This window comes from Suncus etruscus, chromosome 6 (genome assembly GCF_024139225.1).
Source record: "Suncus etruscus isolate mSunEtr1 chromosome 6, mSunEtr1.pri.cur, whole genome shotgun sequence".
NCBI lineage: Eukaryota > Metazoa > Chordata > Mammalia > Eulipotyphla > Soricidae > Suncus > Suncus etruscus.
In genome coordinates, this window is record NC_064853.1 from 1,147,239 (window position 1) to 1,173,076 (window position 25,838).

General features: G+C 65.8%; 5 protein-coding genes across 5 annotated transcripts in view; 3 read left to right on the top strand and 2 right to left on the bottom strand.

The window, feature by feature from the left end:
* AGRN (agrin) overlaps nucleotides 1–9,359 on the top strand; it is a 162,439-nt gene extending 153,080 nt beyond the window's left edge. The window contains exon 40 of the mRNA XM_049774505.1: nucleotides 9,350–9,359. The gene's annotated coding sequence lies outside the window, so the exon portion shown is untranslated. The remainder of the gene's footprint in view (nucleotides 1–9,349) is intronic.
* SCNN1D (sodium channel epithelial 1 subunit delta) lies at nucleotides 2,568–6,725 on the top strand. The gene is made up of 13 exons (XM_049774551.1): nucleotides 2,568–2,713; nucleotides 3,073–3,386; nucleotides 3,791–3,998; nucleotides 4,084–4,265; nucleotides 4,329–4,447; nucleotides 4,530–4,693; nucleotides 4,777–4,890; nucleotides 5,031–5,148; nucleotides 5,256–5,334; nucleotides 5,409–5,466; nucleotides 5,583–5,638; nucleotides 5,816–5,888; nucleotides 5,999–6,725. Exons 1-13 carry the CDS (start codon nucleotides 2,672–2,674, stop codon nucleotides 6,485–6,487), a joined length of 2,016 nt encoding a protein of 671 aa, XP_049630508.1. The 5' UTR covers nucleotides 2,568–2,671; the 3' UTR covers nucleotides 6,488–6,725.
* ACAP3 (ArfGAP with coiled-coil, ankyrin repeat and PH domains 3) lies at nucleotides 8,197–17,049 on the bottom strand. Its single transcript, XM_049774540.1, has 24 exons — nucleotides 16,933–17,049; nucleotides 15,187–15,244; nucleotides 14,874–14,993; nucleotides 14,713–14,766; nucleotides 14,056–14,114; nucleotides 13,662–13,845; nucleotides 13,537–13,581; nucleotides 13,373–13,468; nucleotides 13,227–13,301; nucleotides 13,062–13,073; nucleotides 12,565–12,677; nucleotides 12,424–12,475; nucleotides 12,228–12,328; nucleotides 12,045–12,156; nucleotides 11,314–11,522; nucleotides 10,984–11,053; nucleotides 10,811–10,905; nucleotides 10,540–10,742; nucleotides 10,351–10,458; nucleotides 9,879–9,974; nucleotides 9,545–9,777; nucleotides 9,336–9,445; nucleotides 9,120–9,230; nucleotides 8,197–8,359 (listed from the first exon to the last, which is right to left on the bottom strand). Exons 1-24 carry the CDS (start codon nucleotides 16,977–16,979, stop codon nucleotides 8,212–8,214), a joined length of 2,511 nt encoding a protein of 836 aa, XP_049630497.1. The 5' UTR covers nucleotides 16,980–17,049; the 3' UTR covers nucleotides 8,197–8,211.
* Nucleotides 16,978–19,949, top strand: PUSL1 (pseudouridine synthase like 1). The gene is made up of 10 exons (XM_049774552.1): nucleotides 16,978–17,345; nucleotides 17,412–17,534; nucleotides 17,584–17,781; nucleotides 17,883–17,940; nucleotides 18,050–18,237; nucleotides 18,329–18,478; nucleotides 18,572–18,742; nucleotides 19,217–19,271; nucleotides 19,361–19,523; nucleotides 19,702–19,949. The coding sequence occupies exons 1-10, from the start codon at nucleotides 16,978–16,980 to the stop codon at nucleotides 19,917–19,919; spliced, it is 1,692 nt and encodes a 563-aa protein (XP_049630509.1). The 3' UTR covers nucleotides 19,920–19,949.
* On the bottom strand, nucleotides 19,873–25,798 carry INTS11 (integrator complex subunit 11). The gene is made up of 17 exons (XM_049774515.1): nucleotides 25,757–25,798; nucleotides 25,571–25,668; nucleotides 25,410–25,483; nucleotides 24,883–25,111; nucleotides 22,945–23,043; nucleotides 22,800–22,834; nucleotides 22,577–22,715; nucleotides 22,150–22,214; nucleotides 21,844–22,033; nucleotides 21,685–21,768; nucleotides 21,440–21,526; nucleotides 21,198–21,360; nucleotides 21,002–21,109; nucleotides 20,862–20,923; nucleotides 20,628–20,770; nucleotides 20,147–20,276; nucleotides 19,873–20,058 (listed from the first exon to the last, which is right to left on the bottom strand). The coding sequence occupies exons 1-17, from the start codon at nucleotides 25,782–25,784 to the stop codon at nucleotides 19,993–19,995; spliced, it is 1,800 nt and encodes a 599-aa protein (XP_049630472.1). The 5' UTR covers nucleotides 25,785–25,798; the 3' UTR covers nucleotides 19,873–19,992.
* Nucleotides 25,799–25,838: the final 40 nt, after the last annotated feature.

Below are 25,838 nucleotides of genomic sequence, written 5' to 3' on the forward strand. Positions count from 1 at the left end.
CCTCCCCTCCCAGAGCCGCGCTGGGCTCGTAAAAAGCATTGCACCATTCTCCACGCGGGTTTTTCCGGGCTTTTCCGCAGCCCATGAATAGGGGCATTATGCGTCGGCCACTGTGAGGCTCCCGGGGTCCCTCCCTGGCCCCGGGCAGCAGGCTGCGAGGTCACGCAGGGCTGGGCCCCTCCTGGACAGGGCGTCTTGAAGGGGCCGGAGTTCCGCAGGCTGCAGCCGCCACCCCAGGGCCGGGCCACGGAGGGTTACGGAGAAGCAGCGCAGGGTGGTCACACAGGTGGAGGTCGGGCACCGGGAGGGTCGGGCACTGCCCAGTGCTGTTGTGGACAGATCGGACCTCACGAACTTGCAGAGGCTTCTGGCCCTCTCTGTCCTCGGGACCTTCGGCCAGTGTGGGACGTTGGGCGAGGGACACCTCCAGGTGAGGAGCCCAACACCCACTCGCACCTGTGTGGCAGCGCCTCGGGCACTCAGGCCCACCCCTGCCTACGTGCAGTGTCCACTTACAAGGCTGCTCTGGCTGTTGGGCCGGTCCTCGGGGCGCCATCTGGTCAGCAGTCTCAGGAAGCCTGTCCACGCTCCTGTCAGTCACCACGGCTTAGGCCACCTCGGGCAACTGTGGGCTCCAGTCAGGCCAGGAAATGTGGGTGGGAAAAGGGTTCGGACAGGAAAACAGACCCCCCAGGAGCCAGGAATAGGGACTCGGCAGCAAAGATCCACCTGGTAAGTGGACAGTCTCAGGTCCAATGCCCGGGCAGGCACCGTGCCTGGTCTCCAGCGTACAAGCACTGAGCCTAGTCCTGACACTCAGTTTGGTTTTGGGTGCCACCACCATGCCCAAGCCTCGATCCCAGCGGGGTACTGGGGACCCCGTGCAGTGCCTCAGATCCAGTTGGTGTCGGCTGAGGACAGCCAACACCTTCCCCACTCAACTATCCAACCCCATCCCTTACCTGCTTCCTGCACTTACCATGGGCAGATCATGAAGGCTCATCCCATGACCAGGAGGACTAGGGTCCTGGTAACAGCCTAGAGAGGACCAGGAACAAGTCAGTACTGCTGCTTCTGGGGAGGGACACAGGACCAGTCCTGACTGCAGAATCTGGGCTACAGTCCCGCAGCCTGGCCCTGCCCAAGGGGCTCTGGAGTGGCGTCCAGAGTAAGCAAGGCTCTGACCATGCACTGCAAGGAACCCAGAGGCTGTAGTCCAGCATGAGGAAGACATCGGCTGCCTCCATCCCAGCTCCTTGAGTCCACTTGTGCACCCCATGACGCTGTTGACTGTGGGATCCTGGATACCCAGCAAGAAACTTGGGGCCATGTGTCCTCCAATACTGGACAGCACAGCCCCCTTCGAGGGAGAACTGGAAGGGCCAGAGCACCAGGTGCCCAGGCCTGTGCTCAGTCTGGGTCCTGATGCCAGTCAATGACATTGCAGCCCCCTGTTTCTGAGCCTCCAGCAGGAAAAGACTCTACAGCCCTGATTTTTTGCACCTGAGGAAGCAGGATCAGAGTGGCCAGTAACTCAGGCCAGATCACAGTAGCGGGCAGAGCTGGGGCTGCCCCACACCTGGGCGTGTCCTCCCTCCAGTGACTACCCCCCCACATCTGTGTCCAAAGAGCCTGTGAGGGCAGGACTCACCCCTCAGCCTCAGCCAGAGGACCTCAATGGGTGTCCTGGGGCACTGGACAGTGGGACCTGAGCCCAGCCGAGGTGCTGGTCACTCATCCTCAGGACACTTGGGTCCCCGTAACATGGGCTGGGCTTGCCTCCTGCAGCCAGGATTGCAACCCCAGACGGATGATGGACCCAAATACATTGTGTGTGGTGTGTGGTGCGCATAAACATGGTCCATGTTTATGCTGGGGTGGGGGAGTCCTTTCCAAGTGCTAGATGGACTCAGCCTGTGCTGTGTGAGCCTAGTGTATACCTGTATTATGCTGTGTAGTCCTAGGACGTGACTTTATCCTCATTGTGTGGTCCTAGCATGTAGCTATGTTTCTCATATGTCCTGTGTGATTCTAGCATGTAGCCACATGTTCTTCATGTGTCCCGTGTGGTCCTAGCCTGTAACCTTATGTTTATGTGTCTTATGTAATCCTAGTATGTACTATGTGACCTCAGCCTCACTGTGTGGTCCTATCATGTAACTACATGTTCATTGTGTGTCCCTAGCATGTAACCACATGTTTGTGGTTTGGGCCCAGCATGTGCTGTATGACCTCAGCCTCCTTGCGGTTTTAGTGCCCAGGTGTCGTGGGACAGATGCCACACCCAGGCTGCAGGCTGTTCCCACACTTGATGCCTCTCCCAGGACACCTGGGAGCTAGGAGGAGTCCCTTTGCTGCCAGCGGCATACTACACCTGAGGCCAGACGTCCTGAGCCCGAGCCGGGTGGGCTGTGGGGAAGCCCCGAAAACTGCCCCCCACCTGCTCAGGGATGAGGAGACTCTCTTCGGGAGTCTCAGCTCTGACAGACCTGTATACCCCTCCCCAGAATTTCTGGGATCCCACCCCCGCCGCCAGGACAGCCTGACCCTGCCCCAAGGCCAGCCCTGCCACAGCTGCAGCCCCGCCCGCCAGCTCACCACCACCTCACCCAGGCTGAGCCGGGTACAAATAGTGGCGCCGTCCTGTGTCGCCCAACGGAGCTGCTGGGACATGGAGCTGTGTGCACCTGCGCCAGGGGGCAACAGCCTCGAGGTACTAGGCCCATCTGTGCCGGGCAGCCGGATGGGCATGGGGACCTCCAGCCCGCAGAGGGCAGGAGCTTGGTTTACCCTCACAAATGGGCATCCTAGCAAGGCCACGCTGTGTGGGGTGAGAGAACATAACGTGTGTGGCTGGCTCTGGCCCGACCGGGAGTCCTGCGTGCCTCAGATCCCTGTCATGTAGGGTTCAACTGGGGTGTCCAGGGTCAAAAAAGCAGTGTTGGGGGGACTGCCAGAGAGGTGGAGGCATTGTGGGGTGCAGGGCCAGTGGAGAAGAACGAGGTGTGTGTAGATGTTACGGTCAACAGAGGTGGCCGGCCGCCCCTCTGAGCCCTGCGTTCTTGTGTGCAGGACAGAACCCCGGGGGCGGAAGGGGTGCGCCCCGAGGGCCTGATGGAACTGCCCGCATCCTTCGGCGAGCTGCTGGCCTTCTTCTGCACGCACGCCACCACGCACGGGGCCCTGCGCCTCCTGTGCTGGCGCCAGAACCGCCTCCGGGCGGCGTGCTGGGCGCTGCTGCTACTTGGGGCCCTGGGTGTCCTGTGCTGCCAGTTCCGGACGCTCTTCCAGGACTACTGGCGCTACCCGACCGCTGCCACCGTGTCTGTACGCTCCGAGCCCAGGCACTTCCCTGCTGTCACCCTGTGTGACATGAATCCACAGTGGTGAGACAGTGGTACACCCTGGGAGCTCCTCAGCAGCCCGGGGGGAGGGGGCAGACTCGTGGGTCCAAGGGGAGAGCCTCAGTGAGGCTGGGCCAGGCCTGGGGTCTGCCTTCAACTGCTTTTTTGGCGCGGCAGGAGCCATAGCACAGTGGGGAGGATGCTTATCTTGGATGAGGCCAATCTCAGGTTGATCCCCAGCACCCTCTACGGGCCCCTGAGCACCACCAGGAGTGAGGCCTGAGCGCAGCCCTGGGAGTAACCCCTGAGCACTGCCGGTGTGGTAAATGACCCGCAGTCCTGCTCCAACAGGGGTCAGGCCACGGGGAGGAGGCTGCGGCTGGGGGTCCCATGGCCTGGCACTGAGGGCAGAGCTTGACTCTCACTGATCTGGCGGCCACCCCCAGGCCCGGCCCTCTCCAAGCCCACCTACAGGCACTGGACAAGTTAGCCCAGGAAAACATCTTCTCCCTCTACAAGTTCAACCTCAGCAAGGCGGGAGGCGACCCCTCTGCCCGCTGGCCTGGCCTGGAGCCCACCTTCCCGCTGGGCAACGGGACCCGCCTGCAGAGGTTGAGCCAACTGGGTAGCCTTGGCCGAGTGGGGTTCAGATTGGTGAGCGCCCAACCCTGGGGACCCATCCCACACGCTTGAGGGTTGGGTGGAGGGACAGGGGGCTGTGCACCTGACCCACCCCCAGTGTAACAGCTCCGGCGGAGACTGCTTCTATCACGCCTTCCCGTCGGGCCTGGCAGCCGTCCAGGACTGGTACCGCTTCCACCAGCTGAGCATCCCAGCGCAGCCACTCAGAGCCCAGCGGGCCAGCCACGCTGACCGCTTCGTCCTCTCCTGCCACTATGACGGCCGGTCCTGCCACACCCGGTGAGTGAGTGCCCCAGAACCCCAGCCTCCAGGAGGTGCGGCTGCCAGGGTATGGTGGCGGTGAGCTGGGGGTCTGAGTGGCTCTCGCTTCAGGCACGTTGACACCCACCAGCACCCCACCTTTGGCAGCTGTTACACCTTCCGTGGGATGCGGTCCTTGCGGCACCCCAGCCTGGCCTACGGTGAGTGCGGACGGTGGCAGGGAGGGTGGTGGCATTGGGGGGCCCTGCCCGGCTCACAGCCTGCCTGGCCTCCCTCCCGCAGGGCTCAGCCTGGTTGTCCGGGCTGAGCCGCAGCTCCACATCCCGGAGCTGGTGGCCGAGGCCGGGCTGAAGATCCTGGTGCACCGGCAGGACCGTTCACCCTTCCTGGAGCACCAGAGCTTCAGCATCCGGCCCGGCACCCAGACCACCATTGCTGTCCGAGAGGTGGGCAGTGGCTGCCCCGCAGGTCCCCGTCACGGGTCCCACTGCACTGGGGCCACAGCAGGACTGAAGGTCCCTCCCTACAGGTCCAACTGCACCGGCTCGGGAACCCCTACAGCCGATGCATGGCCGGCTCGGGCCCGGAGGACGAGGAGGACCCAGGCCAGACGCTGCTCTACAAAGGCTCCTACAGCCGGCAGGTGGGCCCGGGGCCCGGAGGGGCTTCTCGGCCAGGCCAGCGTCCCGCTGGAGGGCGCCGAGGGGCAGGCGGGCAGGCGGGAGGGCAGCAGGGCCTGGACGCCAGCCCTGCTCTGGATGCCAGCCCTGCCCTGCCTCCCAGGCCTGCCTGGCCTCTTGCTTCCAGCAGCTGATGGTGAACGTCTGCGCCTGCGCCGTCTCCCTGCACCCCCTGCCGGCGGGGGCGGAGTACTGCAGCTTCCCGCGGCACCCGGCCTGGGGTGAGCCCTGGGGACCCCAGACCGAGCCTGGCCGCCCGCTGTCCACCTGCCGGAGCCAGTGGAGGCCACGGGCGACCTCCCTGACCCGCCCCTCTGGGCCCCCGCAGGCCACTGCTTCTACCGCCTGCACCGGGACCTGGAGGACCATAAGCTCCCCTGCACTGCGCGCTGCCCCAGGCCCTGCAGGTACCTCTGCTGGGGAGAGGGACAGTGGCGGGGCGGAGGAGGGCACGATGGCGACGGGGCTTCTTTCTCTGCAGGGACTCTGCCTACACACTGTCCGCCAGGACCTCCAGGTGGCCGTCGGCCAAGTCTGCTGTGAGTCCTGAGAGGGGTGGGTGGGTGTTCTGCCGTGGGTGGGGTGCTGTGTCCTTCCCTGGGTGGGGTGCTTTGTTTTCAGCCTGCCCAGGGCCCTTCTGCGTGTCTGTGTGCAGGCCTGGATGCTGGCCGTGCTGGGGGAGCCTCGCTCCGATGGGACCCCAGGCCCCAGGTGGGTGCAGCCCCTCTTGCCTCTGCTCTGCCCACCCTGGTGCTCTGCCCAAAGACCCCCAAGCGCTCCCCAGAGATTCCTCAGGGACCGCCTCAAAGCCTTCCTGCCTATCCTGAGTCCCAGCTCCGGCATCTACCACCCCCAACCTGCCTGACCCCCACCCCTGTCCTGGACCAGGAGTGTGGCCAGGGTACGTGTCTACCACCAGGAGCTCAGACACCACTTGGTGCAGGAGACGCCTGTCTACTCGGTGAGTCCTATGGTGGGTGGGACACCCCTCAAGGTTCACCCCACCCCACATCCCGCTCTGACCTCCCTACTGTGCCCCGGCCCTCCCTCCTGTCCCGCCCTGCTCCCCAGGTGCCCAGGCTGCTGTCAGCCATGGGCAGCCTGTGGGGCCTGTGGTTCGGCTCCTCAGTCCTGTCGGTGCTGGAGCTGCTGGAGCTGCTGCTGGACGCCACAGCCCTTGCCATGCTCCTGAGCTGCCGCTATCTTCGTACCGTTCTGGGGGCCAGGGCTCAGGACCCCGGCCAAGCCAGGGGGCTGCATCCCAGCAGCTGTGACTCCGAGGGCCAGCGGCCGGCTGGCCTCTCCCACAGCCCTGCCGGGGGTACTCTGGCTGTAAACTCAGAGCAGAGAGCGGCCCCAGACTCAACCCACTTGGGGCCCAGAGAAACCGGGCAGGATGGCGAGCACCTACCCGGAAAGCATCTAGGTGGGCATAGGTCCGGATCACTGGTGCCCCACATGCACCTGGCACAGCCCGGGCAGCTATCAAGCAAAAGGGCCAAAGAGTGTGCTCCAGGGGAGCACAACTGCAGAAGTCCTCACAGCCCTGCAAGGACATGAGCACCCTAGGGTGAGCAACCAGCCACACTCCCCTGGAATACAGTGCAAGCACCAAAGCCAAAGGAGACAGAACCGGAGGCCAGAGCGACAGGACAGTGGGAGGGTGCTGGTCTTACGCACAGATGACCTGGGTTCGAGCCCCTGGACCCGCCAAGAGCAATCCTGAGGGCAGAGCCAGGAGCGAGCCTTGAGCACCACGGACCAGCGAGCCACAGCCACTCTGCTCGCCCGTGTGCCCCTGTCTGGGCAGGGACCCAAATCAATAAACAGAGTCTCGCCAAAAAAGCCTGAGGTGGCAGCGGCTCTGGCCTGGAGGCTGACGCAGGGCTTGTCCTTGTCCTGGCCGGCAGGGTGAGGCGCTCAGGCATGAGCCCGTCTGGACATGCAGAGCACGACTGTCAGAATGTCGGGGTGGCTCTGTGCATGCGTGTCACGCGTATGCCGTGTCTGCATATGTGTCATGCTGGCAAGAGTTTCACATGTGCCAGGTGGCTGCATGCCGCTGCTGTCAATCTGCCTATCAAGTCTGCTGCCGAGTGGAAGACCAGGCAGCACCTCCCCAGTGACCTGGCCTGTGAGGCCATACAACCAGGGCCACACTGCTGGGGATCATAAAACCTGTGTTCCACCCGGGCCTGGGCCATAGGACCGGTGTCCCCACCTGGCCATAAACCCAATTTCCCCCAAAGAGGCTGGAAGTGCAGCTTCCTATGTCCCGTCCTACCCCCCCCCCACGCCTATGGCAGGCCTTGTCCAGCTCAGACCAAGATCCCCTAGGCCAGAAAGTGGAATAGGGATCCCCGTATTTGATGCCATTAAGGCGCTAAAGGTGCTATTTGGATTCTGGGGAGGGTCCCAGGTCTGGTGGGTGGTTCTGGCTATCTCCCGGGGTTGGGGTTTCCTGACGGTGCTGCGTGGGGCCCCAGTTGAGCCATGTGAGAGCAGTGAAGCATCCGCGGGTGGTTTATTGACTCCTCACGGGGGACGGGGACGCGGAGGCAGGGCCCATGCAGGCAGAGGGCTGGGCCGGGTGCAAGCGGGGGTGGGGGGAGGAGTGGCGGCCAGCAGGCAGGGGGTGGGCAGTGCAGTGCACCGTGCTGCCCGTGGTGCCCGGACCGCCTTTGCATAGTGACCAGCCCACTGACCTTGGCTGGACCAAGGCCTGTAGCGGGGAGAGGACCAGCCCCAGCCCCGGGTCCCTGCACGAGGGGTATGGAAGGCAGGCATGGGGGTTGCTCCGGGGAGAGTGCATCTGAGTGTACGGAGGCCAGCCCTGGGCCCACACGGCAGGCAGAGCTGGAGAAGGTGGCAGTCCCTGGGTGCAGGATGTAGGAGGGCAGGAAGCACCGGCTGGGTCCTCAGACACCTGCGCCCAGCCTCGCCCGAGGCCCGGAGCCAGCCTGGGCGCGGTCACGGAGTGAGGTACACGGTTGGTTCCTTCCCTGGGAGGTGGTCGTCTGCCCTGGCGGGGGCTCTGGGGTGTGCGGGACGGACCCGACTAGCAGGCCCACGTTGGGGGCAGGACAACGGGGACATAAGTGACAAAGACCGGGAGGCCTCGGGCGGTTCTGGACCAGGAGCCCAGCCACGCAGAGGCCCCGGGCGGGGCCACCCCAGCAGGGCCCGGCTGCGGAAGAAGCTCCTCCGGCTCCCACTCCTCTGCAGGCCCCAGGGCGGCCCCGAACTCGGCCGTTAGCTGAGCGCCGAGCGAGCGGCAGGCCGGCCTAGCTGTCCTCCAGGTGCAGCCCGATGAACTCCTGAATGCACCTGCGGTACTGGAGCTCCGTGGGGCTGCTGCCGCTCAGGGCGCCCGGCTGGCCCGGGGGCGCCTCGGCCTCGCGCATCTCCTCGGCCATGCGAGCCAGACGGAGCCTGCAGGAGGCGCTGGGTGAGCCGGGCCGCCCACAGGGGACCCCAACAAAGGCTCAGCACCTGCGGGACCTGCCTTGCCCTATGGAGGCCACGCCCACCATGACCCTGTCCACGCCCCACACCAGAGGCTCCGCCCAAGGGCCCACCCACCCGCCAGAGGCCACGCCCCTCCCAGGGCCCAGCCGAGCTGCAGTCCCATTGTACAGGGCAAACTGGTCTAAGCCCCGCCCTCAACAGAGCCCACCCGCTCCAGGCCCCGCCCCATAGGAAGCCCCGCCCTCGCAGTCAAGCTATTAGGCCCTGGCCAAAGCCACGCCCACACCGTTGGTCCCGCTCACCAGCTGCACCCAACCTAACCCCGCCCCAGCAACATTAGGCTCTGCCCGAGGCCACGCCCCACGCCAGAGGCTCCGCCCAAGGACCCACCCATCCGCCAGAGGCCACGCCCCTCCCAGGGCCCAGCCAAGCTGCAGTCCCATTGTACAGGGCAAACTGGCCTAAGCCCCGCCCTCAACAGAGCCCACCCGCTCCAGGCCCCGCCCCATAGGGAACCCCGCCCTCGCAGCCAAGCTATTAGGCCCTGGCCAAAGCCACGCCCACATCATTGGTCCCGCCCACCAGCCGCACCCAACCTAACCCCGCCCCAGCAACATTAGGCTCTGCCCGAGGCCACGCCCACAGCGAGACCTATCCCCGGGGCCCCGCCCCACCGAAGCTCCGCCCCCTGCCAGGCCCCGCCCCCACGAGACACCCCGCTCACAGGGTGACGATGTCTGCGTTGGCTTCCTGCACGGCGATGCTCAGCGGGTCCTGCTGGCTGTCGTCCAGGGCGTGCTGGTCAGCGCCCCTCTTGAGGAACAGGCACACCTGGCTGGGAGCGGAGGGCGGTCGGGCCGGCTCGGGGGAAGGGAGGGGAGGGGAGGGGAGGGGAGGCGAGGCGGGCAGGCCGCAGGCCCCAGGGGCACCCAGGACTCACCCGGTGTGGCCCAGCAGCGTGGCGTGGTGCAGGGGGGCGCGGCCCCGGCTGTCTCTTTGGTTCACATCGGCTCCGTTTTGCAGCAGGAATTCGCACACGACCAGGGAGCCCTGCGCGACAGCGACAGGGACAGGGAGGACGCTGGTCTCGCCTCGCCTCGCCTCGCAGCGCAGGCCCACCCGCCCCGGCCGCCCGTGTGCCCTCCTCACCCCCAGCACGGCCTGCACCAGCGGCGTCTTGCCCTCGTCTTCCGCGTCAGCCCAGTTGACCTCAGCCCCGTGGGCCAGAGCAGCGGCCAGAGCCGGGAGGTCCCGGGTGCGAGCCGCGCGGTGCGCTAGGAGCCCCGGGTGCAGCTCACGCACGTCCGCCAGGGCCCAGGTGTCCGCGTCTCCGTCTGCATCGGCCTCGGCCTCCCCGCTGGACTCGTCCGACTCTGCGCCCTCTGTGGGAGTGGGGGTCAGGGGTGCAGTCGGTGGTGGGGTCGAGGCAGGGGCTTTGCGGGCTGGCCGAGGGGGGGTCTGGGCGCACAGGCCACACACGCACCCGCCAGAGTGACACTTTCCACCACGGAGCCAGTGCAAGCCAGGATGTCCGAGCTGCCGTCGGAGCTGCCCCCAAGTCCGCTGTCGCTGCTCAGACCTGCGGGGCCAAGGGCGAAGGGGCCTGCGCGTCAAGAGCCCCCAGGGCCCAGGGGAAGGTGGCTACGGCCCTAAGGGCAAATGGGCGCCCACCTACCAGGGACTCATGCCAGGGCCATGTACAAGTTACATGTGACCAACAGCACAGGAACATGCTACACAATTTCACATATTGCATATGCCACATACTACATGTGTTGATCTGAGTTTTGAGAGTTTGGCTCAGCCTCAAAGTCAGACACTCTTTGGGACCCTTCCCAGTCTGTGACCCTGACACTGCCCTTAGGCCCTGTGAGACTCTTTCCAGCCTGAGGTCCTGACACCCTTCCCAGCCTTATCTCCCAGCCCCAGGCCAGGACCCAGGGCTCTGCACTCACTCCGGGGACCTGCCGCTGCAGCCCCTGCGTCGAAGTAGGAGAAGAGGGAGTCCAGTTCATCAGGGCAGAAGAGCGAATCCCGGCGGAACCGCTGCTCCATGGCTGCTGCTGCAGGGTGGGGAAACCGAATCTGGCTGGGAGCCCCTAGCCCGCACCCCCAGTCTCTGCATGGGGGGGACAGGCTCCCACCTGAGGACAGAGCGGCCACCGCGGGCAGGCCTGGCTCCAGCCGGACCTTGCGGCGTGCTGTGGGGGCCCGCGGGGAGCAGCGCTGGCGGCTGCAGGTCTGGGCCCTCCAGCGTCGAGGGGCATCGCGAGCTGGCGTCGAAGGCGGCTTCCGCAGAAACTTCTTCTCCACGTACTTGTCCTTGATCCAGGCCTCCTTGTCCTGCCTGGCCCAGGCCTCGTGTGAGGCTGGTCTCAGGCAAGGCCCCCGCCCCTCACCCGGGCACCCCCTTACCTGGGACTGCTGGCTGTGGGCTTCCTGCTGCCCGGGCCCTCGCACTGGGCCTCATAGATCCCGTTCACGGTGCTGTTCCCGAGCTCGCACATGAGCTGGACAGAGAGGGCACACGGCGTGAGACCCGGCCACTGACCCACCACCCCTTGCCGCAGCCCGCGAGCCCCACACACCTTCAGTAGCTCAGGTTCCCAGGAGTCCAGTGTCAGGGACCGCACCTTGGAACAGTGGACACCCAAGCTCCTGGACAGCAGGGGTGAAGGGTAAGAGGAGGCTGGGCTGCAGGAGGATCTGGCAAGGGGTGAGGCTGAACCGTGCAGGGTGAGGGAAGGCGAGTGTGGGGGTCAGAGCTGGGCTCTGAGTGGAGCAGAGGTGAAAACCATGCGGGGCAGGGAAGGGCAGGGTAAGAAGTGGTGGGACAGGGTGAAGGGGTGAGGTGCAGCAGGCCGGCGCTGAGGCGAGGCTGGTGGAAGCAGGGCGGGGGGGGGGGGCGGTGGCAGCACCTGTGGATCCCCGAGCACTCGATGCAGAGCAGCACCCCCAGGTTGATGCTGGCCCAGCGTGGGTCGGGCTGGCCGCAGTCCCCGCACTGGCTGTTGCCGGCCACGCTCTGCACCCGCTTCAGGACACTCTCCCCCTTGGCGCTGCGCTCGCGGCTGTCTGAGGCCGAGTCGATGCTGCTGGTGGACGGCGACGCGGTGCGGTCCAGCCGCTGTGGGCGAGGCGAGGAGCCGCTCAGCTCTGACAGTGCTGCAGCCACCCCCGACGCCCCCCGCCCTGACCTTCCATGCCAACACCACTCACTGACACGCGCGCACATTAGCTGTGGATGGACGGCACCAAGCACTTGCTCGCATACACCCCCAGCTGTGCTGGGTGTCTCCACTAGCACGCACTTATGCACGCACGCACACACGCACACACACACACACAGACACACAGAGCCATGCTGGGCACGTCCCCCGGTGCACACAGCACACAAACCCTCGCTATGCTGGGGGTATCCCTCAGCATGCATCCTCAGCTGCATGGAGTGTCTCCCTGTGTAAGCGTGCACGCACGCAGCGAGCACACACAGTGGCCAAATGTGCTGGGCATCTCCCCAAGCAGGCACGAACAAAGTATGCACACCCGTGGGTGGTGCTGGGTGCCTCCCCATGCACACACACACACACACACGCACGCACGCACGCACGCACGCACGCAGCACGCATGCTTGCACCGTGTGGCACACCTCGCTGAAGCAGCTGTCCGGGCTCTCCCGGTAGGCGGAGGCGATGCTGGCCTGCACCGCGCGCACCCAGGCCTGCCGCAGCTTCTCCGAGTCGGCCTGCAGCATGCAGCTCCTGGTGGGCGGGTACTGTCAGGCGCTGCGGGGGCTCCCCCACCGCACCCCGGCCCCAGCCCGGCTCCTCACTTGGTGGGGGAGACCACCTCGAAGCAGAAGCGCCGCTCGATGTCCTCACAGGGCTTCACGGAGCACAGGCGCAGGTCGTCCACCACCACGGTCAGCGCGTCCTGCAGGCGGGTGTGCTCAGCCTGGGGGGCCCAGAGCGAACACCCGGCTCGCCCGCCCGCCTGCCCGCCGGGGTTGGGGGGGCAGTCCCGCACACCTTGAGCTTCTTCTGGTAAACCAGCTGGCTGTTCTGAATGGAGAACCAGCGGCTGAGAGGAGAGGGGGAGGGTCTGAGCCTGGGGGTCCGGTCCCAGAGGCCTCCCAGTGCCACCCAGCCTGGGCCGGCCCACTCCCGCACCGGTTCCACGTCTTGAAGGCATTGCTGGCTCTCTTGAAGAGGTAACCCTCCATCACCACCCCGTGGGGTGCGTCCACATCAAACTCCGCTTTGGGCTCCTCCGTTGAGAAGTCCTGGGGGGCGCCACGAGGCTCAGGACATCACAGCCCCCCCGGTGCCCAAGGCCAGGCGCAGACCCAGACCCAGACAGAGGAGGGGTCTCTCGCCGCACCCCAACCTGGGCCAGGCCCGCCTCCACCGGGTGCAGGGCACTGAGCCCTGCAAGGAAGGAAGTGCCCCCACCCTGGCCCATTCACATGCCAGCTGGGCCAGCGGACAGAGCCCCATTCACCGTCCTGCCGGGGGAGGGGAGCTGCCACCTGCTCCTGGGTGCGCGGGGGCAGGGGACAGCTGGCGTGGCTTCCGCATGGGACCCAGAGCTGGTGCCAGGCACAGTCCTGTGGGGTGTCCTGGGTGAGGAAGGGGGACACCCCACCTCAGGGTATCTGTCCACTCACCTGGAGCAGGGTCTGAATGGGAGAACGAGCGAGAGAGGGAAAGAGAGAAAGACTGTGAGTGCCAGCACAGCTGCTTAGGGGAGCTGGATGGAGCCCCAGGAGTGGACTGAAGGGGTAGGGCCAGCATGCAAAGAGTGCGGTGCCCTCCGCCCATGCCCCCCGTACCCGCTGCTGGATGGCCGCGTGCTTGTGCTCCATGTCTCGCTTCTCCACTGCCGCATCAATCACCAGTTGGTCCAGCTGAGAGAAGCAGGGTCAGCAAGGTGTAGAGTGCCAGCCCACCCGCCTGCCCACCCCACAGTCCTGCTCACCTCGGATGCCAGCTTCTTCATGTAGGGCTGGAGCTGTTGCAGCAGCGTGTAGCCCTGCTGGAAGAAGCCGCACTGGGCGTGCATGAAAGACAGCATCTGTGGGGAAGGGACTCTCAGGTGGGCTCGGGGCACCCACGTAGCCCCCGGGACCCGCAGCCACTCACTGAGTCCAGGATCTCGAACTTCTTCTTGGCCTGCAGGACGTTGATCTTCGAGGGGCGAGAGGGCCGGGTTAGTTCCTGAGCCCCTTTCTGCGCCCCTCCCAGCCCCTTCGGCCGCCCCAGCTGACCTGAAGGACGTAGTCCAGGGCCAGGTGGCGGAAGCACTTGCGGGCGAGGGTCAGCGCCCCCGTGGCCTCCTCCACCTCGTGGGGCCGGTGCCGGGGCGCCTGCGCGTTGCGGACGAGGGCCAGCTCCATGTCCTCCCGCACGCGGTCAAACTGCTTCTTGGTCTCCTTGAACTTGCGGACGTCCCTGGGGCCAGTGGGCGCAACGTGACCCCCGCACTCTCCCGTGGCTGAGTGAGAGGCTTCCCCTCTCCTCCCAGAATCAGGCCGGCCCGGACCCTTAGCCCTCCGCTCCCCTGCAGTCCGATCCCTGACTGACCCTTTGCCCCGACCCTGCTCGGCCCACCTGCCGCCCCAGCATGGACCCTGCTCCCCTTCCAGCAAGGCTGGCACTTACTCCTTCACGAAGCTCTGGAGAGGCTGCTGCACAGACCTCTGGGCCTGGTCAAACAGGATCTGGGAGGCAACATAGGACATATTGGGGTCCGCAGAGTCCGAGGCCAGGTCCCTCTGTGCCCCAGGAGAGCCACGAGCAGCCCCTCCCGTGGTTGGCAAACTGGGCCAGTCGCAGCCCAGAGTGAGCGGCACTTGAACTGGGGTGGGGGTACCCTAGGGGGCTGCTGCGGAGGAGCAGAGCAGCTCTGACCTCCGACCCCCCACCCCCCACCTGGCTCTTGGCCAGATCGTCCCCGATGGTCCCTCATCTGCCCAGCACAGTGGCACCCAGGGACAGCCGGGCAGGGCCCTGCAGCAGGAAAGGGGCGGCGGCGGCGGTGGTCAGGAAGGCCCAGGCCCAGACCCAGACGCTTGGGGCAGGCAGGGCCGTGCCCGCAGAGACAGACAGGAAGACGGGAGCTTGCTCGGGTCTATTTCTGAGCTTCCCGAGGGCGGGGCCTTGGGCAGGCACCAGGTCAGGGTCCGGGTCCTGCTGCCCCTTCGGGCCTCCTTCTGGGGCTCCCAGGACCCCAGCTGCTGAGGAGAGCCCATCTCTGTGCCTCTCCTCCTTACAGTGCCAGGCCCTGAGGTCCCCACCCCCCACAGCGCAGGGCCTCACCATGTGGTAGTTGACCATTTCCTGGAGACTGTCCCCAAATCTCTGCAGACACTCCTGGGGGGGGGGTAGGACACTTGCTCAGGGGTCACCAGGCCACCCCACCTCCCACCCGCATCCCGACCCAAGGAACTTAGGTTGAGGGCGGAGGTCGCTGTCCTTACCAAGATGACGGTGTCGCCCTGGCACTGCTGGGACAGGTCCCGGATGCCGCTGACAAACAGCCTGTTGGTTGCGACATAGGCCTTGCCCGCCTCGATCATGCCGCTGCACAGCTTGGCCAACTGCAGAGGGGCACAGGGGTATGGGCGAGCATAGCAGAGGACAGAGGGAGGATAGAGGGAGCACAGGGAGGCATGGAGGGAGTACAGAGAGTTTACGGGACATGGGTGGAGCACAATGAGCACTGGGAGCTCGAAGGGAGCACAGTGGGAACTGGGTGTGCACAGGATGGTCCCGCCCAGGCCCTTTCCTCACCTTGTCCAGCTTGGCCTCGATCTCGACCACATCTGTCTCCACCTCATCGATGGTGGCCCTGCAACAAGTCAGTCACACATGAGTCCGCGGCCCAAAGACAAAGTCACTGCACCTGTTGGTCCAGGGTTTTGGAGGGGCAGGACAGGGCAGCCTGAGAGGCACCCTGGGGCCTGTGAGCGGCTCCTGGGGTATCCAGGCTGCCCTCTGCAGCCCCTGCCCCCTGCTCAGCCGCCCTGGCGCCAGTAGCTGCCTTCTCTGGCTTTGAAACTGGGCAAGAGTGAGTTAACGTGCGAGTCAAAGCAAGGAGGCAGATGGACCGGCACCATCCGTGACCAGGAGGAGGGTGCTGTGGTGGTCCAGAGGTCGAGAGCCTGGCTGTGGGAAGCAGCTTGGCAGAGGCCGGGGCTTTGGAGGCCAAGGGGCTGAGTCCCCAGGAGACACCCGGCTGCCGGGGCTGGGGTTCTCTGCTCCTGGGGGGTCCCTCCGGTTCCGGAGCTGGCAGGGGCGTGGCCGACACGTGTGTCCGTGGCAAGAATCACGCACTCGGGAGCGTGCCCAGAGGCGGCCGGAGCCCAGGCTGCCAGCTGGCGGGGCAAGACCCTGCTCCCAGCGAGGGGGCGTCCTTCTGCTGTTCCCTCCCCCCCAGAGGAGGCGAGGCTGGCTCTCCCACCCCAGCTGACTCAGCTCCCAGCTCCGGTGGCCCCACCCAGGGGAGGGGGCAGAAAGAACCAGGCGGCTCCCGGGCCTGTCTGGGAGTGACTTGGACCCCCGGGGGTGCCCATCCTGGGGGACCCCAGCCACGGGGAGGGTCTTGTGCCCCGAGCTCCGAGAGGTCCCAGGGGCCCAGGAGCGAGGCCCTGGGCTCCGGACCTAGTGAGATTTCAGCGGGATCTTGACACCCCTCAGCTCCCACTCCAGGCCGCCGTGCAGTGGTCACTGTCCTTGGCAGAAGCCCAGGGTAGAAGTGAGCCAGAGCCCGGGCATGGAGTGGCGGATGTCCCAGGGGGCATCCCCACGCCTGCACCCCGAGTCCAGGCCCCGCGTGTGTGCCTGCGGCTGGAACTCGGGACCCACATGCCCACATCAGGCATCTATCGGCTCGGGGCACTGAGAACAGGGGCCCACGGGGGCCGCCCAGGCTCCGGAAAGCAGCTCGGGTGATGTGGCAAGGCGGCCGGTCGGGTCGGAGCAGCCTCCTCCTCCTCTGCCGCTGCCCAAACTGCCCGGCTGGCCGGAGGGGACGAGGGACGCGACGTCGGGCCGGGCTGCCCAGGCCCATCGCCGCTGCCGCGGCCGCTGCTGGCAGGTGGCAGGGCTCTGGGCGGGCCGCGGGCGAAGACACGGTGGTGCTTCCCGGGGGAGGGAAGGACGGAAGCCGGCCGGGCAGGGCGCCAGCGCCAGCGCCCAGCCGGCCGCCTGCTCCCGGCCCCCGCCCGTCCTGTCCGGTCCCGCCCGCGGAGGGCTGGGGTGCGGGTCCCGGGGGGCCGGGGCGGGGGCCGGCAGGTGGTGCCCGAGGGAGGCGGCCGCAGGACAAAGCTGGGCCCCGCCCCACGCGCGCCCCTTCCGCGAGGCCACGCGACCCTCGGCCGCGGCTTTTGTTCCGCCCGGCCGCGTGGACGGCGCCGCGCCGGGCACAAAGGGGGCGCCGGGCGGCCTGCGGGCGCTCGGCCTCCGCGCCCCGCGCCCCGGGGCCCCGAGGGGCGGCGCCGCCCCGCACAAAGGCGGCGCGGCCGGGCGCCAGCGCACCTGAAGCGCGGCGAGTCCTTGATGCAGTCCTCGAACTCCACCGTCATGGCTGCGAGGCGGCGCGGCAGGCGCGGGAGGCGCTCAGTGGCCCGAGCAGCGCGGCGCCCGGCGCGGCATCCCCGGGGCCGCCCGCCCGCTCGCCCGCCCGCCCGCCCGCCGCCGGCCCGCCGCTCCGCCGCTCCCGCCCGCTGTCACCGCCGGGGAGCGTCGCGCAAGTGCGGGCCCGCTGTCAAACGGAGGGGCGGGGCCTCGCGCCCGGCAGGCCCCGCCCACAGCCGGCGCCGGGGTGCGTCGCGCCAGGGCGCCTCCGCCGGCAGACGCGGGTGGGCGTGGCGTCGCGAGGCGCCGCCCTCCGCCGCCGCCGGGGAGCGTCGCGCGGACACCACCCGCCGCCCAGGGAGCGTGGCGCAAGCGTAAGTCTCGCTGTCAGACGGAGAGAGCGCGGCGCGAGGGCGCCACCGTCGCTCCGCCCCGCCCAGCTGTCAAAGCCAGGGAGCGTCGCGCAAGTGCGCCGCCCGCGGCGGGGACACGCCCTGCTCCGCCCCGCGTCTGCCGCCGCGCCCGGCTGCGGGAGGGAAGGCGGGCGGGCTGCGGACGGTGCGGTGAGCGCGCGCAGAGCGCGGCTGTTCGCAGAAGCCTCCGGGCCGGAAGGGCGGACGCGAGCGAGCCGGGGGCCGGAGCGCCCTCCGCGGAGACCGGCACTTGGCCCCGGTCCCTAGGCGAAGCCCCGCCCCGGCCGGGCCCGGCGCAGGCGCAGTGCGGGGCGGCCGGCGTGGTGTCCGGCGCGATGGGCAGCCCGGCGCGGGCGCGCTACCTGGTGTTCTTCCAGTACGCGGGCACCGACTTCAAGTAGGTGTCCACCGGGCGGGCGGGACGCGGTGCGGCGGGCTCGGGGCCGGGAGGAAGTCCGGCCGCTGACCCGGCCCGTGTGTCGCCCTGCCCGCCCGCAGCGGGGTCGCCGCCGTCCGGGGCGCTCAGCGCGCCGCCGGGGTGCAGGACTACCTGGAGGTGAGCCGGGCGGCGCGGCCGGAGGGCGGGCGGCGGGCGGCGGGAGGCGGCCCGACCCCGACCCCGACCCCGACAGCCGGCCCGGTCCGACGTGCGCCCGTCCGCGCAGGAGGCCGCCGCGCGGCTCAAGTCGGAGCTGCCCGTCCGCCTCACCGTGTCCAGCCGCACCGACGCGGGCGTCCACGCGCTCTGCAACGCGGCGCACCTGGACGTGCAGCGCCGCCCCTGCCGGCCGCCCTTCCCGCCCGCGGTGCTCGCGCAGGCCCTCAACCGCCACCTGCGCCACCCGGCCGTCCGGTGAGCGCGCGCGTCCGGGCCGGTGGGAGGGAGGCAGGCGGGCCCGGGAGGCCGAGCCCCGCTGACCCGACCCGCCCCGTGCCGCCCGCAGGGTGCTGCGAGCCTTCCGCGTGCCCGGCGACTTCCACGCGCGCCACGCCGCCACCTCCAGGACCTACCTGTACCGCCTGGCCACCGGCTGCGCCCGGAGCGACCAGCTGCCGGTGTTCGAACGCAGCCGCTGCTGGGCGCTCGGGGCCGAGTGAGTGGGAGCCGAGGGGCTGCTGGCCCGGCAAGCGGGGCGGCCGCCCGGGCCCTCCTCGGCTCACCGCCCGCTCCCGGCCTGCCCCCGCAGCACGCTGGACCTGGAGGCCATGCGGGAGGCCGCGCGGCACCTGCTGGGCACTCACGACTTCAGCGCCTTCCAGTCGGCCGGCAGCCCTGCTCTCAGCACCCTGCGTACCCTGCGCCGGGCCTGCGTGGGCCCGGCCCCGGCCAGCCCCTTCCTGCTTCCCCAGGAGAGCCGGTGAGGAGGGTCCCCTCGGGTGGGCGAGGATGGAGCTGGACGGCCTCTGGGACCTTCGCTGTCCCGTCAGGGCTCATACCCAGTGGGCGGGGGTTGGCCGTCGCTGAAAGTTTCAGGGCACCCAGAGAGAGCACAGCGATAGGACGTTTTGCACGCAGCCAACCCAGCATCCCGAACGTGGCCCCCCAAGCCTGCCAGGAGTGACCCAAAAACAAAAGTTTCTAGGGGATCAAGCCAGGCTGGCTCGAGACATTCCTGCCACTGACGCACACTGTAGGCAGGAGCATCTTCCAGCCTGGACTGCAGCGTTACAGCCAAGTGTGGGCCCTGCCCAGCCAAATTCAGACTCTGCACTCCCCTCTCCAAGCCTTCCTAGTTCCTCTCCGGAGCTGGCAGGTACAGAGAGGGGAACCCTCCACCCCATCCTGCACACTTAACCCCACTCCACGGGCTGGACTTGGTCTGTGTTCCCAGGAGGCTGCGGTTCTGGAACTTGGAGTTTGAGAGCCGGTCCTTCCTCTACAGACAGGTGGGCACCCCGGGGACGGGATGATGGGACCCTGGGAGTGTGTCCTCCCTTGAGACTGGGCACACTAGCAGCTGTGGCCTTGGGGATAGGTGCGGAGGATGACCGCCGTGCTGGTGGCCGTGGGGCTGGGGCGTCTGAGTCCCGTGCAAGTGAAGTCCATCCTGGAGAGCCGGGACCCCCTGGGCAAGCAGCAGAGCCGCGTGGCTCCAGCCCATGGCCTGTTTCTCAAGTCGGTGCTATATGGGGACATCGGTAAGATGTGACGTCTTGGGGGTACATCCAGCAGCACTTGGGTCACTCCTGCCGGGTCAATGGGCTATATGGGGCGACAGGGCAGCAGCTAGTAGTGGTTGCTGCCCCCCAGCTGCAGCCCAGCCCAAAGCCCTGAACCTCCTGGCATGGCGGAGCTCCAACCCTGGTCTGTCCACAGGTGCCCTCTCGGAGGCCCCAGACACCTGGGTTCACACACCACATGAGGAGGCGTCCAAAGCCACCAGCCCCCTGGAAATCAACCCCATGGGGCCTTCCTCCTACCACCCAATCCTGGGCCCAGTTCGAGGCCAGGAGGACCAGCATGGACACAGGTGTGCGGAGCCGCAAGCAGCCTTCAGTCCTGTTTTTACTAGAAATGGGACAGACTTTACTTAGAAACAGAAATAAAGGTGAAAAGTGCCGCTCCACTTGTCTCTGACTGAGTAAAGCAGAACCAGGATGCAGGGCTTCAGCTAGGGGCCTGGGGCAGGCCCTTCTTGAGCAGTGACGTGAGGTAGCTCCCCAGCTCTTCATCCTGTGGAGGCAGGAAGGGCATTGATCCGTCCTTCCGAGTGGACGGGCCGGACCCCACAGGCCACCAGGACCCGCTGCCCAGAGCCTACCTGGTAGGTCCAAGAGACCAGTAGCACCTTAGTGCTTGGGTCTTCCGAGTGGGCCGCAGCCTGCACGAGGATGGACTCAACAGTCACGGAGCCGTCGGGCAGGTGCTGCACGCAGCGGTCCCTGAGGGTACTGGGGGAGAGTGGGGGCGCCTTGTGTGGTGCTGTTTCGTGTGCACACACCTTCCCCTCTTCAGGTAGCTGTAGACACGAGCTGCTGTCTCCACACATGCAGGCACACACAACCCTTCAGATAGATAAGAACCCAAACACACGGGCATACGCACACACACCTCTTTTTTTTTGGGGGGGGGGAACCACACCCAGTGACACTCAGGGATTACTCTGGCTCTGCGCTCAGAAATCGCTCCTGGCTCAGGGGAGCATATGGGATGCTGGGATCGAACCCAGGTCTGTCCTGGGCAGCTGCGTGCAAGGCAAACGCCCTACCGCTGTGCTATTGCTCTGGCCCCTACACACGCACCTCTTAAGGTAGCTATAGACCCGCGCTGCAGTCTCCTGCTCCTTGCGGGAGTCGTGCAGGTATACGCGGCAGGTGAACCGCAGCTGGTGCTCCACCAGGCCCAGCTCCTTGAGGGCCTGCTCCGAGGACACGAGCCGGAAGTTCTGGAATGGAGAGTCAGGTTGTGGGAAGGAGGGGAAGAGGGAAGTTGGGGCCCTGTCCCCTCACCCCCATACTCCATCCCACCCCACTCACGCTGTCTTTCATGATGAGAGTTCCGTGCAGGAGTCGGGGCTTCTTGGCATCAGGGAGCAGCCCTGGGAGGTTCAGTGACAGTCAGGGCCCCCCTGCTCGTCACCGCCACCCAATGTCCCCCACTCCGAGCCCCCACTCACCCTGCGCCATCTCCCGCTTAAGCAGCCCCAGTGAGACGCCCACCGGAATGCTGGGGCTGGTGGGCAGCGTGACCGTCTCGCCGTTGGCTGGCATGTAGCAGCTCACACCTGCAGGGCAGAGTGTCAGCCACGAGGGTGGGCACAAGCACACAGACCCCCGGCTCCACTGCCCCGCCGCAGGGGCTGCCCCGCCTACGGAACTCCTGCTCGATCTTCTGCTTTAAGAACTCCATCTTCTTGGCTTCGCCATGCACCAGCAGCACATTTTCGGGCTCTGCCTGGCCCACCAGCTGCATGATGCCCTTGGCATCGGCGTGGGCGCTGAAGGACATGTACTCCACCTGCATCTTTACCTCCAACTGTGGGCACACAGGGCCAGGTCACTTGAGGCCACGCCACCACCCCACAGTGCCCAAGCCGGGAGATGTGGGCCCCTACCTGTCGCCCCTCCATGTCCAGCTTGCGTGTCCCGCTGAGGATCTTGTGGCCCACAGTGCCTTGCACGCAGTAGCCAGGCATGATGACCTGTGGTGGACACGGCTCAGCTAGCCCAGCTGGCTCGAACCCAGCAGCTCTGGACAGACCATGCCAAGCTCTGTCCCGAGGGGACCCAGAGAGCCTCCGCTGACCGCTGACCCCGGTATTCTTGCTCCCATATTCTCTTTCTTCCCACTGCTACTCACCATGTTCTTCTCGTTCCCCGCCCACTTGCGGAATATCTGGAGGGACTGGCCTGCGTGCAGCATCCCCGGGGTGGCAAACACGACCTATAGGAAGGCAGGTCAGGCCGCCTGCACCTGCGCCCCTCCCCCTCCCTGGAGCCCAGCACGCAGGGTCCTCACCATGGGCCCTGGGTTGTCGGCAAACGCCCGGTCGAAGGCCTTGATGTGCTTGAACTCGAACATGTTTCTCTGCACGAAGGTCTTGCGGATCTTCTGGTTGGTCCAGGTGATGAAGAGCTTGTAGTAGTGGTTCGCCTTCTCCGTGAGGCCCGTGGAGAAGTAGATGGGCGCCCGCAGGTTCATGCGCTCCCTGCGGGCATGGCAGCAGGTGGATGGATGGGTGGGAACGGGGACAGGGTCAGCATGCCCTCCCGGCCCATCACCCGGGAAGCCTGATGACACCCTGTCTCTACCCCACACACGCACCAGAAGGTCTCCAGCAGGATGCAAAGCTCCTGGGCACGGCCCAGGGCAAACACGGGGATCAGCACCTGTGGGGGGCGAGAGGGAACAGCTCAGAGTGGCCTGTGCCACTCTGGTTCCCAGGGAAGATAGTGGCCAGGGGGACCCTTAGGTGGCTGCAAGGCCCCACCACCAAGAGCCCTACTTGGACCTGTCAGCCCTGCCCCATCCCCATTCACCACTGCCCATCACCTTCCGGCCTCACCCCTGCCTGTCACTTCTCCACCTCTCCACTTCTTTCCCCTGCTCACCCCTGCCCTGCCACCCCTTATCCCTGCCTGTCATTCCCCCACCCCTCACCCCACCCCATCACTCCCCGCCCTCACCCCTACCTGTCACTCCCCACCCCTTACTCCTGTTTACCCCTGCCCCTGTCCCCCTACCCTCTCACCTTGCCGCCGCGCTCCACGGTCTCGTGTACCTTCTTCAAGAAGTCACGCTCCCGGCAGCGCTTGGAGTCACGGATGGTGGTGGCATAAGTGGACTCTGTGATGAGCAGGTTGGGGCGACACTTGTCAATCCAGGCAGCTCTAGGACACAGAGTGGGAATGGTCCCAGAAGCATAGGTGGGTGAAGCCTGAGCCCAGCCCCCTAACCCAGGCAGGACCCCTTACCCCAAATGTCGGTCGGGAGTCATGTTGTAATCCCCCTGTGAAGGCAAAAGGGCTTCCTCTGCGTCCGGCCACAGGTTCCACCCACCCCTGCCTCCCACTGACTGACCCCACAGCCTCCTTCCGCCCTAGCCTCCAGCTGACTGACCGTGTAGACCACCGACTCAGAGCCCACTTTGATCTGGAACATCGCAGCGCCCAGCACATGACCTGCATAGTAAGCCTTGATCTCCAGCTCCTCGTCCACCTGAGAAGACAGGCAGGCTCAGCTGGAGGGGAGCTGGGTAAGGGCAAAGGCGGGTAACCAGCTAAGTCTCATCATTCTCGGTTTCCCGGGCATGACAGTCAATCCCCAGTCAAAGAAAACTAGATTAAGGGGCCGGAAGAAAAGGACAGAAAATCCTGACATGCAGCCCACCTGGGTTCCATCTTTGGTGCCACATGTGGTCCCCTAAGCCCAGTTAGGAGTGATCCTTGAGCTCTGCCAGGTGTGGCCCAAAAGCCAAAAGAAAACCAGGAGCAGAAGCAGGGCCTGGGCCCCACTAGTCTCGGACTCCAAAGGATTGTGCCTAATGTCCTAGGGAAGGACTTGGGCTCCTTTGGAGGCAGCAGTCTCACAGGTCACAGATCCTGCGCACCACAATCAAACATGAGATGCCTGTTTCCTCCTCACACCGCAGCAGTGGGGAGGGAAATGTAATTTTTGTCACACCGCAAGGCTAAGGTTACTCCTGACTCTGCGCTCAGAAATCCCTCCTCGCAGGCTCAGGGGACCATCTGGGATGCCTGGAATCGAACCCGGGTCCATCCTAGGTTGGCTGCGTGCAAGGCAAAACACCCTACCACTTGTGCTATCTCTCTAGCCCCAGAAATGTAATTGAGGACTGAGTCTGAACCTTGCTGGCCAGATCAACAGTACAACAGGAAGGAATCTTGCTTTGCATGAGGCAGAACCAGACTCAATCCCTGGGATCACGTATGGCCCCGCAAACCCCACTGGGAGTGATGCCTGAGCAGAACCAGGGGTAAGCCCTGAGCACCGCCAGTGAGACCCAACCCCTCCCTTTGAACAAATAAAGTCAATTCACTGGGCTGGGCAGAAGACTCCAAGTGCTGCAAGAGAACAGGGTTCAGTACTGGCACCACTGGTTGTGATGGCCCAGAAACCCAGCATCAGCACTCCCGAGAATGAATTGAGTGAATAACCAAGGTGCTGAAATACCACCGGGAACCTCTTGAACTGAGCTAGAAGGTGACTGCAGTGGAGAGGAGGAAGGTCGGGGAGAGGCAGGCACCGAAGGAAGACGGAGCCCAGAGCCTAGAGGTGACCCAGCAGCCAGCCCAGAGTAAGACACAGGCCCCGGGACCACCAGGGCACCACAGAGAGGGGTATATGGAGAGACACTGAGCTGAGGTGATGGGCCAGCGGGGAAGTAAAACAGATACAGCAGCAACCATGACCCCAGTGCACATGGGCACATGAGCATGGAAACACAGATCTATACACGCACACAGAGAAACAGACATACAGAGAAAAACAGATGTACACGTGTGTTGAAGAACATGTGCCTATACATGAAGAAACAGACATGCACAAGTACCTTTGTACCTGCAAACACTCACACGTACATAAATACACATACACACAGACCAAGCACTGACCAGAGTCAGCTGGAAAGAAATGACCACAACTGAGCAGCAGGTCCCAGTGGGGCCAACCCCACTCAGAGTATGCCACTGCCCCTCACTCTTGCAACCATGGCCACCACCCGCCATCCAGACTGTTTTTTTTGGGGTCACACCCGGCAGTGCTCAGGGGTTATTCCTGGCTCTGTGCTCAGAAACTGCCCTGGCAGGCTCGGGGGACCCTATGGGATAACGAGATTCGAACCACCATCTGTCCTGGGTTGGCTGTGTGTAAGGCAAAATACCCTACCGCTGCGCTAACTCTCCGGTTTGGTTTCACTCTTGCCAGGCCCCTTTTCAGCCCCCCTCAGCGCCTTAAGGTGCTCAGAGCCACCGCACTTCTGAGTTCTGAGCCTGGCACCCGGGATCTCAGTGGCGCCGCCACAAGTGAGCGCCTGACCTGGACCGTCTGGTGCAGGTGGACAGCCACCACCTTCTTCATGCAGTCCTTGATCATCTGCGAGGTGAAGAAGTTGGCCTCGCCCTTCTTGTCCACGGCGATCTTGCGGTAGTCCTCCAGCAGGATGGGGCAGATGGCCTGGGTGGGATGTGTCATGTAGATAGGCCCGTCGTAGCCCACCATCTCGCTGAAGTACGGCAGCGCCCCGCAATGGTCCAGGTGGAAGTGGCTGGGGTGATGCACAGCAGTGCGCGGGTCAGTCCAGGCTGCCCTGGGCACCCGACATCAAGCAGAGCGTGGGGACGGCCGTCAGGAAGGTGCAGCTTGGCCCACCCACGGCGCAGGGGGCAGAACCAGCAAGATAGGGGCAGCAAGAAACCAGGCCAGAGGCCCGTGGGTTGTTGGGGAGCAGCTGAGCGGCCAAGAGCCCCAACAGGCCGGACGAAGAAGAAGAAAGAAGGAAGGAGGAAGGAGGTGCGGAGTGGGGGTCCGGGCGACAAGCAGAGGGGGTCGGGTGCGGGCCCCACCTGATGATCACGCAGTCCAGGAAGTCGGTGAGGCGGCCGTTGCGGGTGATGTAGGAGAAGTCGGGGAAGCGGCGCTGGGTGGCAGAAGCAAGAAAGGGACCGTCCACGCCCGCGCCCGCGCCCCCTGCGCCCCCTGGCAGGCCGCCCGCGCGGGGACTCACGTCGTCGTTGAAGCCCATGTGCATGCCGCAGTCGAGCATGACGTTCTTGCCGCCCAGGGACACCAGGATGCAGCTGCGGCCCACGTCCTGCCCGGCGCCTGCCAGCGGGGCGGAGGCTGAGGGTCCAACCCGGCTGCAGCACAGCGGGGCCCGCCCCGCGCCCCGCGCGCCCGCCCGCTCGCTCACCCAGCGGCGTCACCCTGATCTCGGGCATCCCCAGGCCGCTCGCCGCCCGCGCAGGTGGTTCCCTCCGTGCAGCCCGAAACTC